Raw genomic sequence first — 15,814 nt, forward strand, 5'->3', positions numbered from 1 at the left:
ACAAAAAAAAATGTGCAGTTTACTGACATTTTGTGTAAATTTAAGTATGTAACAATTTGATTACATACTTAAATTTACACAAAATGTCATTAAACTGCACTGTCGGTTCAGTCTTACTTGTAAAGTGTTAATGAAAGCTTATTTTTTAAAAGAACACTATGCAAATTAAGGTGGCACCCCATGCCACCGCAGTAGATCCGCCCTGTGTGTGTTTCTAAAGTTTTAATAATTATTATTTTAATTTGAGCTTTTATTTTGGAAAATGTCTATCGGAAGTACAGTGTGTGAGTGCTTGTGTTTTGATGCTGCGAGAGCTCGAGCCTCCAGCAGCAGAAACGCCCAGCATCCTCTCTCCTCTCCTCCAACATCCATCCACCGTCTCCTCCGCTCCTCCGGCTGCGAAGGGGCCGCTCTGACTGGGAAGGAAGAAGAACCAAACCAAAAATGTCCTTTTAACACTTGAGAGAATAACCCAGACGAGACATGGATCCTTTGCATTTCTCTTTCCTCCACAATCTCCTCCTCCTCGCCTCCCTGAGCTCCTTCCCCGCTTCTGCTGACAGGCGATTCGGTGAGTAAATTAACGGGTGATTATTTTCTCCGTGATGAACAGAGCGGAGCTCCGTCCGCGCCCTGTGGAGTTATCCTCAGAGCCATTTTGGAGAGAGACCTGGGGGGCAGACTGTTTCTGTTGTGGTCTGTGTAAATATTGTATCAGCGGACTGCCACGAACCGGCAGACTGATTCACCGCAGCTTCACCTGAGCGCAGGAAAAACAAACACGGCGATCCTGCGATTCATTTCCAGCGCAATAATCCGCTGTCAGTGTGCCAGAGCTCCCAGGAACATCACAGGAAATCTGCTAGAGCAACACAACATGACACAGTGAAGCGTACACAGCTAAATGAGCTTTTTTACACTGTGAAAACAGGCCTAAATCTGTCAGTCCTGAAGTCTTTGTGACAGCAATGGAACTATTGAATAATCTGAAGAATGCACAAACCAGAAACTCCTGCAAAATATGCTAGTTAATCGTGGTTAGCACACATATTTACATTTTTAAAAATGAAAGAAATGTAAAAAAAACCCCAAAAAAGAACCTCAAATATTGAAAATTGGTCTCGGGCATCATACATAAAATACCTAAAATAAAAACTATAACAGCCACAAATTAAATATTTAAATTGATGTAGAGAAAATACCAGATCTTATTAAAATATTGTTTTAAGAATATATTTATTTTTAAAAAAGATTGAAGCTAATGATTCAACACTCAAAATGTAGAAATTAGAAAGAGAGATCGTACACACGGCCCTTCTGGGTTGTTTACACCCGCTTGTAAACAAAAGCAGCCATCAGTGATAACATCACTGCAAAGCAATGAAAAATGGGATCGTACATGCACTCTCAAATTTCCAGCTCTGCGCTCCTGACAGAGGCAGCTATTGATCGGAAATTTAAACATGTGCGTGTGTCTGGAGAAGAGTGCACGCACTCGCTTGCACTGTAGAGTCTATAAATAGAGTCAAATAGCTCATATTCCCCCAATGACTTGAGACCTGGAGCCTGCAAGCATGACTGATACAGAGATTTGCTGTATACGATGGTGAGTACGGGACGAACAGCAGGAAGAAGCTGGTGCTGAGAGGGAGGTGTGTGTATCTATGTATCCAAGACCCTCCTCCTCTTCCTCCTTCTCCTCTTTCCCCGTGATTACATAACCAGCATACAGAGAGTATGGCAACCACAGGACACGTGGAGCTGTGGAGACGAGCAGCAGAGACAAAGTCTCCATTTCAGCGTTCATGTTTTTGAAGGAGCAGGAATAAACAAATCTGAAATACATCAGACGAGAGGGTTTTACTCATATTAGCAGCACCTGTTATTACTGCTGTCACGTTTGTAGGCACCTGTGGTGCTGTTTTGACATTTCTTCCTTAAAATGCTGTACTGTACCTTTACATTATTTTGCTACTTGACAGGTCTCCAACTTAAAGGGACCTTTTAGAGTCATTGAACACCATGTGGCGCTGTGAAGCTGGATGCTGTTTTATTTGCATCACAAGAATGTAGGTGGCGTGATTCATGTCCTGCGTCTGGTTTTGCGCTATTTGACTGATCAGTGAGCAGTCGGTGGCATTAACAAGCCGACAGGTGTAGCAATGTTCCACATGGGGCAAACAAGAAATAATCATCGCTTTGCGTCATCAGTGTCAGCTGGTGGTTCTTGCTAGTGGTCATATTTATCATCTGTAAATTAAGGTCCATCGCATTGTTAGTAGGAAGTTGGGTGCATGCTATGGGTCTCCCTTTGTTTCAGTCTTTTTCAGTCACTGTCTTGGAGAAATATGATTCCTGGGCTTGTTTGTGTAAAGTTGCAGTTGCCACACAGCGCAGAGCAATTTCCAGGAGCTGGAAGCAAATTAAACATGTAAGATTTCAACTTGCTGTTTTTTTTTTCACGACTGGTTTTGATATTGGGAATATGCTCATACACATGTACCTAGTTTGATATCCAGAGTTGTTGAGCTGCAATATTTTTCACTGGAGTTATGGTTTTTGCATCCCTGAGTGCTTTGCTCCCATTGGTCACTGTCTTATAGCTCTGGCTTTGGTCTCCACCATGTCCTCAGAGAAATGCCTGGAGTTTATGAATGCTCGGTTATGTTCACCGCACAGGCTTCTGTTTCTGTATGAGTTTTAGTACTCAATAAGTAGATCTACTCTTTTGTTTTGTTAATATTTTGCATCGAAATATCAAGTAAATCTAGTTTTCTGTATAATTTAATTAAAAAAAAGACATTTGTTACATGTATTAAACCTCAAGGGAGACAAAGTGAAAGTAAGTTTCTTTTTCTTTGCTTCTGGCACACTCTGGCAACAATAACCGTCTACTCTTAAACTGCTTCCATCGCAATACTGTTTAAGGGAAACTGAACGTAATATTGTGTATCAGAATTGATTTATTTTTCCTTATGTACCTGGACAGTTATTGCACAACTGAATTTATCTTACTTAGGGCCTGGCCATCATACTACAAGGCAATTAAATATAAAAAAAAATAATCGTTTAGTTAATCAGTTGTTTTACATTTTGTTTCCTTCAATTCAGTTTTATTTATATAGCTCCAAATCACAACAACAGTCGCCTCAAAGCGCTTTATATTGTAAGGTAGACCCTATGATAATACATACAGAGAAAAAAAACAACAATCATATGATCCCCTAAGAGCAAGCACTTTGGCAACAGTGGGAAGGAAAAACTCCCTTTAACAGGAAGAAACCTCCGGCAGAAACAGGCTCAGGGAGGGGCGGGGCCATCTGCCGCGACCTATTTCATTGGTTACTTTCTCCTAAATTTATTGGGATATCTTAGATTCTGGGATCTCACTAATCAGACTCTACATTTTAGCAAATATATTACATTCGAGAACATGTGTGTTTGTTAAGAATGACTTCTGAGTATACCGCTGCCATATGACAATTCGGGGTGTTACTTGAAAGCAGCATTAACTTGTTTCATGTTGAATCTATACTCCATCTGTCAGATAAATGTAGGATTGAAGTGAAAAGTCCAAAAATGGAAGTATAGAAAGTGAGTCGCATCTATAAACAGAGACAGTGTTTCCTGGAGTTCAGTTAATAACGTTCTCTTTTTTTTTTTTAACCCGCCTCATAAAAGAACTTGAAACTGTAAACATGGATTATATTACCCTGAAAGTGGAGTGGGTTTCATTATCCCTTATGGGACCTGTATATTTTAATTTCTAATCAAAAGTGACTTTACACTGACCTTGTGCACATAATATTCTTTGGATATTTAAAAAGTTTCTGTAATATGCCTTCAGGGACCGGTAGCACCAGGGTGCAGAGGGGATATCAAGACCCAATACTTTCCCGGTATCTCTCATCTCCTGTGTTGCTGCATTACAGCTGTAATATTTCATGTAACATTTAAGGATTGATGGAGTAAATTCATGAGTAGTCAGCAATGACTTTACAATGATCTTGTTAAAAATTTTAAGGCAGTTTATCATGTTGTAATCTCTTTTGCTCAGAGGAAGATGATCAGTTTGTTTAAAGGCGCGGGCAATCTCTCGCTTTTTCTCACATGTGTGTGTGTTTTTTCTTTAATGTGTGTGTGTGTGAGTGAGAAGTCTTGAAATACACAGATAGCTTTTATAAAGACAGGTTTCCATGGTTGGAAAAGGTCAGACAAAGAGTAGATTAGGAAGGAGTTCGATGGAAAAAAGTGTGGGTGGTGAGAAGCGCTTGCCTTGAAAATGAAGGTTTGGTTTCAGTTATTATTCTCTGAACTTTTGAACCAAAACATCAACATAATGCCAACAAGCTGTTTAAGCACGATCTTTAGCAGACTCTTTCATGTGGCAAGCAATGAAAACTACAGTAATGTTCTTATTGCCCTTCATGTTATTCATTCATTTTGGGCAGTTTAGCTTGTAATCCTAAACCTGAGTAATATTTAGCTTGGCCTGAGAAAGGCAAAGCTAAACTCCAACAGTAAATATCAAATACTAAGCTGCATAGTTAATGTTTACACTAATTATTACCACCTTTACAGTGTGTAATGATGTAATGAAGCAGTTAGCTCATTCTGCCTTTTCCGATTGTGTTTTTAATGAATACAAGTGAGTCAAATGACATTTGTGCTTGTCTTCAAACACCTGGCTGGACATACTTGCTTATTATTTAAAGTATCAGATATTCAAAGACGATGCCACGCTTTTTTTTTCTCCATCAAAATAACCCAAATCTTTACTTTCTTTGCATACACCTCGGTCACACACACTAGAAACTTAAAAAATTTCTAGTTTTTAAAGTTCAGAGACTGAATAAGTTAAATGAAATATTTTTGCCTTGCAGAGGCAGCAGCAAGATGCTGCAATCCTACCACAGTATTCTACCAAACATCATCCATCACTGCTAATAGTTTCTCTTATGCCCCCTTAGCTGGAATCATCTGTGTTGAGTGATGAAGTGGAAGCTCTTGTGTGGGAACCGTGCCCAGACATACCGCTTGGATCGCCACTTTTTGGGTTTCACTTTTATCTATTTTGTGTTTTGGCTTTGAAGTAGAGATCGGTTGAACAAGATATAGAATGAGTCTTCGATTTCTTTTGATGGAATGGGACATCATCCTGTTAAAATATTGTATCATTTCTACTGGATATAAAATGTGGGCCATTTACTTCAATTTTGAACTTGTATCATAGATGAATGATCCCTGAGAAACTTGGTAATCAATAACACAAAACCAAATAAACAAAAACATTTTTTTTTAATCAGAAAAACTCAGGTATCCATTGTTCCTATTTTGTCCGATCAAAGGCCCAAACCAAAAATAATGCAGCTGCTTTTTAGGTAATTAAACAGTTCAAATAATTACTATGTTGACATAAATGTTATTGGTAGACCAATCAGCTTCTATCATCTTATTATTCTATCATTTATGTTCATGTATCTTGTGCTGGTCACAGTGAGTTTTTGTTGTAAAGGCTCTTTGTGAGTCAGATTTTCCCTCCTGAGATTCCAACTAGTGACTATGCTGAGATGTCATTCTTCTTAATCATTAACCTGGATGTGGAGAAGGTCATCGCTTGTTCACCTGGTGTGACTGTCACCATGGCAACGCTCATTAACTTTTCATTTGTGCTGATAGGTTGGTTGGGTCGGGCCAGGCCTGCAGAGCTACTGAGGTGGTTTACTTTAACTATGTTGTAAAACATGAGGAAATGGACAGAGCCAGGTGTATGGGAGCTTTTATGTTGCAGAAGTGGAACAGTGTGATTGGTCAGAAGCACGCTCCAGCTATGGTGACAAATCTGTTAAGATTTCCCCTGGATTTCTGGGTGTTCTTGCATTATTTGTTCTAAATACAGGTGGAGTTCTTTTTATGAAACTTTCACTGAGCATAGCAAAAAACATACTAAAAAGTTCACATCAGCATCTTTTTAGTTGTTTTATAGTATGAAGTAGGCAATAAGTTTAATAAAAATGTTGCAGATTTAATGCCATTTAAAGAGGTTGGGGAGGAGATTTCTGTCATTTTCCTGTCATATTGATCTCTAACCATTGAGTGTATAGAAAAGATGTACCCAGCATAAAGTAACTATATTTGGACCAGTGCTTGGAGTACTAAGTTATCAGCTAATGCTAGCAAGCTTGGTTATGAAGCAATATATATAAACTATATGTGTCCAATGGAAAGAAACACATGTGTGCTAATAAGTAACCAACTAAAAATACACTGGATGGACTATAATACACAGAACATCATATTATTTGTCAGATTTGAATAAAATGCTCCAGGTGACACTGCTGCACTAACAGCCCAAACAGGGTTTAAAGGTTTAATTCAGAGACTGGCAGAGATAAGTCGTAGGAGACGGCTATTAGCTGCCATCAAAGTAACCACGTTACTAACTATAAGTCTGGCCCGTATAACTATCCATAGAGATCCAAAGCTTTTTTTCTGTACTAGATTGTAAACATTTATTTCTTCTGTGAAGGTGGGTATTTGAACACACGTGTCTCTTGGATTGGACGCACTTTGGGAGCTGTCCTCAAATGGCTGTTTGAGGAACTTACCATGTATGTTGGCTCGAAGTTTGCAGCTTGGATTGCACCTGGTAGTACACTATATACTAATACTAACACTTCAGTGGTAATAAACTATAATTAACCTTCAGTCAGAATTTTTAGTTTTTGAGTTTTCTCAAAGTACAGCATGTTTAGCAGTTGATATGTGAGTTGACTCAGCTTTCTGTGGACTTGCGGTATTTGGCAGATCCATACTGGCTTTATAATAAAGTCCTACTTTTTTTTATTTCACTGTCCTTCTTTCATTATTAAATCTGCTAATGTTGTTTTTTGGATGATGTTTGGGAAGAATAAAATGAGTGATTATAAATCTGACATCATCATGTGGTGAAGTCTGGCTGGTGTTTCATTTGCTTCAAGGATTTGCCAGAATGACTTGCCATTAATCAATATATCAAGTAATCTGGAGTCTTCTGGAGTCAGTGCAGAAACTGAAGGTGTGATGAAGAGCCTGCCACACTCACTGCTGCCCTGCTTCTTCTTAATCCCTGCCTGCTACAGATTGCTGTTTCTGGCTGTGTTGACTAATATCTCCCCGTTTTGCTTTTTTGTCACAGTGCACGTGAAACTGCATCTATTCTCAGTGTTATCTCAGTGAATTGTGTCTGCTTGGCCCTGCAGGGTTTGTTGTTCTTCCTGCGTGCAATGATGCTTGGATTCACCAGAGTGCACCCAGTCAGTTCCTGGATATTTATGTCTTCCAACAGTTTCCACACTGAGTAAATGTGTCGTTTTTTTCCATCACTGATGTTCATGCTAAACACAATGGAGAGGAGGGAGTCATCAGTTACATGTATGTTTGCTTAGTGTATAGCAGTGATTAGAGGTTACATGTACCTTCAATATCACACCGCTTACATGTGTAATCATATTTATACAAATCGCAGTACAGCTTTTGGCAATTGCTAAATGTAATTTATGTTGTTGAATTTGAAAGTTGTCGCCTGAACATTTGATTGATAGTTCTGGTTTACTACACTTTAAATCTTAAGGAATTTGTACTTACCAGAAAGAATATCAGCAAGTGCTACAAAACAAGAGGTTGAAGAGGAGTATTCATGAACATATTCTTTGCTTATCTCTCAATGATTATTGCTTTTTATGCTAGCTAGCCGTATGATTTTTTTTAAAACTTTTCCAGGAACATAGCTTGAAGTAGCTACCAGTGGTTAGCAACATGGCTAATGCTAATAGCAGTGCTACTGTACAAAGCAATACAAAATCCTGTAAATGCCCTTTTTAAACTCCAATAACACATTTTTGCAGTGTGCTACAGTCATATGAAAATGCTATGTTGGCAAGTTGGCAGGCAAGTTTTCTTTTACGGTAGAGATCAAGTAGAGATAATGAAGCGCTAACGCTAGGCTACGATAGTGCTATATGGTATCATGATTCATCGGGACCATTTAAATTGAATTAAGGCTTAAAGCCGTGCATCATTAGAACTGAGGATACTTTGACTTACTGTATAATGCAGATGGTACCTGTCTGTGTTTTATATATACAGTCTCTGCTGCAATTTAGCTGAATATGAAAAGAAGTTCTAGCAGATAAAGTTTAACAAGTAAAACTTTGTTCAGTGTTCCCTGAAAGATTTATTTATACCATCCAACAATTTGCCCTGAGCTTTCCTGTGCATTAAAGTTTTAGATCCAACATTTCAGGTGTTTCTATGTTCTGTTTTACCTCTAAGTAAAGTCTTTTTGAATGCCATTCAAGCTTAACCAAAATAACAATAGAAGACTAAATGATTCAATGTGCCTGCACAAAAAATGCACATTTGGTTCTTGGAAAAATTAAAAATCCACATTCTGCACGGTGCACTCCAGATGTAATGAAGAGCGACAGTAAAGCAGTGCTTTGCTGCTTCATTCAACTAGATGGATCAATGCTGTGGCTTTGAACAGTCTGTGGAAGAGATGGATAGAGGTGGATGTGGATGAAAAGGATAATAGGAGGAGAGGGAAGGGGACGGAGGGAGTTGTTTTGTGACTGTAGGAGACCGAGGTGGGGATGATGAAGAGAGATTACTTCCAATTTAAGAAGGGGTGTTTGTGCACACCTCCAAATTGGGAAATGGATTTCCCTGCTTTGCTGCAACAAAATAATAATGATTACAAAAAAAAATCCAATACTGTCTTTCCTTCCAAAACCTTCTTTTTGTGTCTGTCTAAATTGTTAGAAGTCATGTCGGGCATGTTGTGATTGATCTTTTCTCTCAGAGCTGAAGCCCAGACAAAATGGGCTGAAAAAACAAAGAGAGCAAAGGAAGCCATAGTACACTACAAGATGCATGTGCCACTTACACATATATACAGTGTAGGTAGACAACACACAGGCTGCCACGAAGGAAGCCCCTTTTTTTATCACCTATGGGAAAAACCTAAAAGTGAGTCAGCCTTTAGACAGACTAAAAATAACAGTACTAAGGCGGGGAAAGCTTTTAAAAGGCTGCGTCTTGCAGCCTCCACTTTTATCTGCTGTCCGGAGATGTAAACACTGCTGCACAGATAACATTGTGTGGTGGAAAACAGAACATTAAAGGAGAAGGTTGAAGGAAATGCTGCGAGTTGTCTGCTGTTAAAGAGACAGAGGGCAATAATTGCACATAGTCAATTCGGGAGTTTGAAAAGAACACGCCTCGCTCCAATGCATAAAGTTTAGCTGCTAGTAAAGTGTATTTAAAGGTTTTATGGGTGCATCTGCTTCGAATATATATAGAAAAAATACCATCCATCCATCTGCCAATGCAACGCTTTATCCAAGTATCTTTCTAATGAATGCGCTGAGTTAACTCTCTGGCCCCAGCCCCTTTCCCTCAAGATCAACAGGTCTGTTATACAAACAGACATATGGCATTGTGGGACATGTAGTGTTTTTTTTCTTCTTCTTTTTTTAAAATGGCCCTGTCAGGAGGCATTAAAGGCCACAGCCTGGACACTGGTCTTTGCTCACAGGGTGAAGCTGATTGAAATTCTGTTCCTCCCGTGTGGCCGCCTTGGCTTCGGTCCACAGCGCGATGCTGCAACCTATTTCACACTCGGCTGCTAAAGAGGGAGGAAACCAGAGAGAAGAAACTTGGGGTGGCAGCAAAAGTCCAAAAGGAGCATGCAAAGTCATCTTCTTTATCATCACCCTCCGACTGACTGGAGAAGCCTTTTACTTGGAAGTGAAATGGGAAAAATGTTTATATTGCCTTACTTTTGATTTTATCTGTTTTATCTTAGTGTCTTCTTTTGGAAGCGCAATGAAGTTTATTGTGGACATTTACATTGACTCTGTCATATTTAAAATGTATAGTTTAGACATTAATGAATTAGCAATAATTATCAAAAGAATCATCATCATAGTGTTTGTACCCTGTTTGACAATACTTAAGTACTATCTTTTAAACATACATAAACGAACTCCAGCTTGTAAAGGAGGTTTTTGTAGAACAGTGAAGTTTGGGTCAAAGAAAAGGACAAATGACTTTTTGTGCATTTCTGTTTATGTGTGCTTTTACTGCATTGGCAGTGTTTGCAAACATTGTTAGTTCAAACCATGACACAGCCTCCACTGTGCTTTACAGACAGCTGTAGACACTCACCTCTCTCTCCAGCCTCTGTACATTAAGAACAATTTGACCCAAAAATCTTATATTTGAGTTCATTACTCCTTCACGACCCGTTGCCACTGATTTTCAGGCCAGTTCATGTGCAGTTTGGCATACCTCAACCTTTTCTCCTTAGTTCCCTTCCTTAACAACATCTTTTTGAGAGCTAATATTGCATTGAGACCATTTCGGATGAGATTAGCTGAAGCGAGAATGCGCTTCTCAGGTCCTGTTGTAGGTCTTTGCTAATTTTTTCTTAAGGACATTTCTTTTAGATAATGTTAATTGGCTGTAGACAGTTAGAGAAGTTTAGGCCTGGAACTTTTGTCCTATACTTTCCCCAAAAATGTAAGGACACAGTGCACATAATACAGTGTAAAAAGTGTGAAAGTAGTCAATGTCCAAAGAAAGAGACCCTGGAGAAAGTGTGAACCAAAGTATAAAGAATTTAGAGGTTTGGTGCGTTCACATAGTTTTAAACATGTGAGATCTACTCTGACAACCCCCCCCACAAAAAAAACAGTGACACAAAAATCAACCAAAAAACCCAGAAAAAGCTAATCTGTACAGCGTTTTGTTTTCCAACATTGTAATTCCCTGCTATTTGTTAGCATCTTTGTATCCATTTACTTGCTTGCATATTTTTTTGTTCTTTTTATGCTTTTTATGCAGAAAGTGGTCCAAATGCTGCACGAACGCCTCAAAGCTGCCGTAATGAAACTCGGGCTCTTTGTAAACAGCATTTCTGTCTTACACGTCTTGGCTTTTAACAAGGTTTCCTCTGCTGGAAACTGCTGTGATTTATTCATCTTTTTTTCCGCAGAGATGTAAACAAATACAGCTGTGGGCGATTCTCCTTTTAATTACAAAAAAACAGAAACATAAAAAAATATCCGGAAAACAAGACTCAAGCTTATGGCAAATGGCTTTGCTCTGTTATGTCTCCATCAGACACAAACTGCATCGTGGGTAAAAAGAAGTGAGCTGGAACTCCGAAAGGGTCCTTGATTTATTTTCACTTCAAAACAGCAAATAAGTTGTTGTGCATTTCTTCTCTAAGTAAACTTTTCGCATGTAAACAGATTTTTGTTAACAGAAGTTATATTTCAGACATTTACAGTCTTGTTATGACGCAGCATTTGGCACAGAAAAATTAGGCTTCTGGTATTTATGCTGCTTTTAGATGTTCCCCACACATTTATGCAGCACATTGCAGTGATGCATGCCATTTTCCACTTGACAGATACAGTACAGTAATACAGTAAGTTTAGCGTCCCACGTCGTGCAAGTTCTTGTAATATTTTAGAAGTTTGCTTCTGTTTGAAAATGAGTCAACTGGAAATAATAAAAGTCAACACGAGGGGATTTTTGAACCTTTGTTTTTCTGGTTTGACCTACTGAAATGTGTTATGTAGTGTGTTTATAGCACTTAATATCATGTTAGCTTAATTATGAGCTAGCTAGTTTAGAAAACATTTGTCAGTAGAAAAATCTCTATAGATTTTATCTCATAAATATGCCTGACAAATTTAAGGTTTTTTAGACTGATGTTGATATTTGGTGATTTAGAAATCAGATTCACAAATCATATATTATATGCAGATATTTATTAGTCTTTAATAAGATGATATGACAGGTCTGTTTAAGAACAATCTTGTTATAATAGTATAATAAGTGGTGGATTACTGGTTTGTGCTCTACTTGACTCTGCTCACATCAGCTGCTTGTTTGTAAAATTTGAAACACGTCTTGCCAACAGGGAGATCGCACAGCGCCCTCCGGTGGACAAATTGTGCAACATCTACACTAACTTTTCAAGGGTGTTTTCCTTTTGTAATGTTCCTTTATAATGTATAATGTTCATTTTGGATAAAAAATTATTACTTTTTATAGCAAAACTGAGTTGTAAATGAACACAGATATACAGTCACACACTTCTTGTCAAATCTGTAATTAAGTTTTTTAGGCTATTCTTAATGTAAAACGAACGCTTCTTGTATATGCATTGGGAATAATTTGGGGAATTGTGGTTTGTTGAACCATAATCGTGAAAAGGTGACCAAATGTCCCGCGATCTGTGTGTGACACTGTGGATGGAGCAAAGCTGCACCTGCAAAAAAATAGAGCAACATTGCAGGTGCAAGTTTAAAACCAAAAGTCATCATCTGGAGAAACGTGGGCAGTACGGTCTGTAGTCTAACTTCTGATTTCTGAGCTGCGGTTTTGTGCAGTGCTATGTAGTAGGAGTAGTGCTAATATTTATTATAGCTGTGGGGGGTAGAGGATAGTGGTAGATTTACAGTTACAGTGTGGTTAACCTCGCTGACTTTTGTTGTTTGCAACAATCAGACACTCTCAGGTTTTCTCGGTAGAAGGCTTTTATTGTCAAGCCGTTTCAGGAAGCAGACTTAATGCACATGGCTTACACCTGCTTCTACTAAACAGATCCACTCAATCCTCTGCAGCACTTTGTTTTTCCTCTGTGATGCTTTAGGTTAAGGTTTCTTTTAACAACATACACACAGATAGTTTTCATATTTTTGTCACCAGAATCTGAGTCAGATGTTTGCAGACAGAGAAGACTGATTAAAAACCTTAAAGCAATATCTCGCTCCATTCTTATTGAGCTCCGTGGAGAGCACCGAGCCAACTGCTGCCCAACTAATCAACACTGCTAATGTATAATACTGTAAATCCTGTTTGTGTTTGCAGAACATTATGTTACACAGCTATTTCAAGATTGCAGGACAGAGACGGGCAGGCACAGAGACATCAAGTGTAACAGTATCCTGTATGCTGCCAGATCTCCTGCAAGTGGATAGAATAAAATATAGCTGCCTCTTCTCCTCTCCCAGCGGAGCAGTGAAGGAGCTGGTTCGATGCATCATCCTGTTCCCCCCTCGCCCCGGAGTTAACTCTGGATAACTGCAGGCTTTTGCTGCCCACGGCTGACAAATGTAGCAATATATAAAACTCCCCAAGGGATGACGTCTTAATAAGTCACTTATTCTCACTTTGCGGTCTTAAAATAGAACAGTAATTGAGAGGTGCACATATCTCAGTTACTCCAGTAAAGTCAGAATTAAAGAGCTGTTTCAAACAGATGTTGTCTTTTGGAATTTGCATGCAAGTAGATTTGCATGAAAAGTTTCGAGAAAGAAATTTGTGGAAAAATAGTATTCGACTGAGAATACCCAAAAGAGGTAATATTGCAAACATCTGTGTAAACTAGTTCCATGTGAACCTGCTAAGTAGCTGTTGTTTGTATCTTTCTCTGTTAACAGGTTGCCTTTTCGAGAACGAGCTGTGTTCACCGTATGAGATCTGCGTCAACGGTAAGCAAGCTTTATCTAAGTACTACTAAACACATATCGATTGCAGTATACATGAAAAGGCACTACAGATGGTTTCTGATGCTTGGGAGGAGAGACAATATGTCCAGAGGTTTCATCTTATCCAGCTAACTTCAGGGTTAAGCCTGGATTTTCAGTTCTACAAAAGTGGTGGAGATCGCCTTGGTAACTTATGCTGCGAACCAGAGTGATTTTTCATATCTCCAGATTAGAAATCAGCAGATAAGAAATCATTGGTTACTGACAAATCAATATTCTGTTAAATGTCTGTGTCAAATCTAATGTCTTTGTTTTTCCTGTTGAACATCAGTATTGAATATAGATTTTTAAATGCAACTTTGTTCCATGATTGTTTGTAATAATAACAATACAATTAAGTAATACTTAATTAATATACAGTTTAATAGTACAGCTTCATCTTCCTTTGAAAAATCAGCCACTCTGTTGCCACTGTACATATCAAGACTTGTGATTGGTCAGATGCTGCCAACACTACTCTTTTCATGCGAACGTGGAGGAGAAACCTTGAGTTAGCTGAGTTAGCTTAGCAAGATAGTAATCAGCATCATGTAAAGCTTAGCCTTACAGCCAGTGTTAGGGTAAGTAAATCTAGATAACAGAGAGATACCCTGGGTATACTGAACTTGTTAAGCACCAAAATGTTTAAAAATTAGTATTTCTGATGCATCTTTTATGATCACTACTCAGAGCTCTATGGCAAATTTTGCTATACCTATCAACTAAATTACACCTATATTCTTTGAATGGCATTTTTTAAATCGGTGAGTGATTATGAAAAAACCCATTATGTTTTTGATGTCTTTTTGTTCTGCAAAATGCTCTGAAACATTTGAACTTTCAACCCTTGAACATTTATTAGCCTTTAGCTAGCTGGTTAGAAATGTTGATCTGTGAGTCACTGTGATATTAAATGAGATTTAAGCTGGTGAAAAACAAAATATCAGATTAATATGAGAGAAATGAGAACAAGTGTTCTGTTGCACCACTTATCACTCAATTATGCGTTATGATTTTAGATATAAAGTATGTCTGATATTACACGATTGAGTTAGATACATATTCAACTCCCTGGGAGGGAATTAGCAATAGACACCAAACAATTTTCTTTATTCCAGGTGATAAACATGTTTATTTCTGCTTTGAAGTTGTGTATTTTAAGATGAGTACTTGTGACGATTAACTCACTTCTGGGGTCAGCATCAAGAGGCCGTTGATGGAAATGCAGTTTTCTGTATTTACGTGTGTAATTTATCTTTTTAAACCTGGAGTTTGTGCTCAGATTAAGAAAGCACCTGGACTTTGTAGTAGTCAGAAGGCCCCTGAACAACACTGTTGTCCATAACAACTTTTCAAATGTTGGCTTACTATTCACATTATGCAAACACGGTGTCAATGTGTGCATTATTAGAAAATTCATGCTGCCCTCTTTAGAATCAAGTGTTGTGTTTTATAATTACACGCAGTCACAGCTGCCTTACTCTTTCCGTTGCTGCCTCTCTGGCTACGAGAGGAAAGACACCCCTGCTGAGAATCAACCTAGAATTTAAAAAAAGAAGCCCAAAACCTGAAAGCCGGTCACAGAAAATGTCTTTTTGAATCCTGGAAACGTTTTTATCTCATACTTAACTGGGTCTGGTGGGAAGATAACCACGTTACCCTGCAGAGTTCATTCTAGATCTCTATGGCCAGCCTTTTGTTTTCTGTAACCAGCGATCATCAGGATGCATCGGTTTACTGGGAAGCTATCAGCTGTGCAGAACAGGCCTCCCTTATCAACAGCTCTGCAGGATTTAAGGCACAGACAGAGCCAGCAGAGATAACAGAATGGAATAATATATGTTATGATGTCATTAAGCATGTGAATGGTCTGTTAGGAGGTACAGGTGTGTGCCCAGCTGACCGGCAGGGTGTGTGTGTGTGTGTGTGAGATTTATTCGCTTGGTCATTTCCTGTCCTTTTAAAAATGCGCTCCGTAATCTTATTCTGACAAAACAGGAGGGAGTGAAAGACAAAGCGTGTGTCTCCTGTGGTGAGAAAATCATTATGTCCACGGTGGATTTTATATTTAGCTGAGCTCAGGCGGGCTCTCCGTCTGTGTTGTTGTGACTGCCTCCAGTAACATCCGTCATGTGTCATCTGCAACATGTAAATTGGGTCTCAAAGAAGTGATGGAGGGAAATGGCAGCTTTACAAGTAAAAACATGTTGATGGCTGTATACAATAAA

The 15,814-nt window shown here is 38.6% G+C and overlaps 1 protein-coding gene across 3 annotated transcripts in view; it reads left to right on the forward strand.

Moving 5' to 3' along the window:
* The first annotated feature begins 294 nt into the window (after positions 1 to 294).
* LOC120737679 (receptor-type tyrosine-protein phosphatase N2-like) overlaps positions 295 to 15,814 on the forward strand; it is a 208,468-nt gene continuing 192,948 nt past the window's right edge. For all 3 annotated transcript variants that reach the window (XR_005696807.1, XM_040038521.1, XM_040038520.1), the window contains exons 1-2: positions 295 to 571; positions 13,500 to 13,550. Coding sequence is in view for 2 of the 3 variants with exons in the window: in XM_040038521.1 (XP_039894455.1) it covers positions 484 to 571; positions 13,500 to 13,550 (139 nt within the window). In the remaining variant the exon portion in view is untranslated. The remainder of the gene's footprint in view (positions 572 to 13,499; positions 13,551 to 15,814) is intronic.

The sequence above is a fragment of the Simochromis diagramma genome, unplaced genomic scaffold (assembly GCF_900408965.1).
Source record: "Simochromis diagramma unplaced genomic scaffold, fSimDia1.1 OVJJ01000247.1, whole genome shotgun sequence".
NCBI classification, from domain to species: domain Eukaryota; kingdom Metazoa; phylum Chordata; class Actinopteri; order Cichliformes; family Cichlidae; genus Simochromis; species Simochromis diagramma.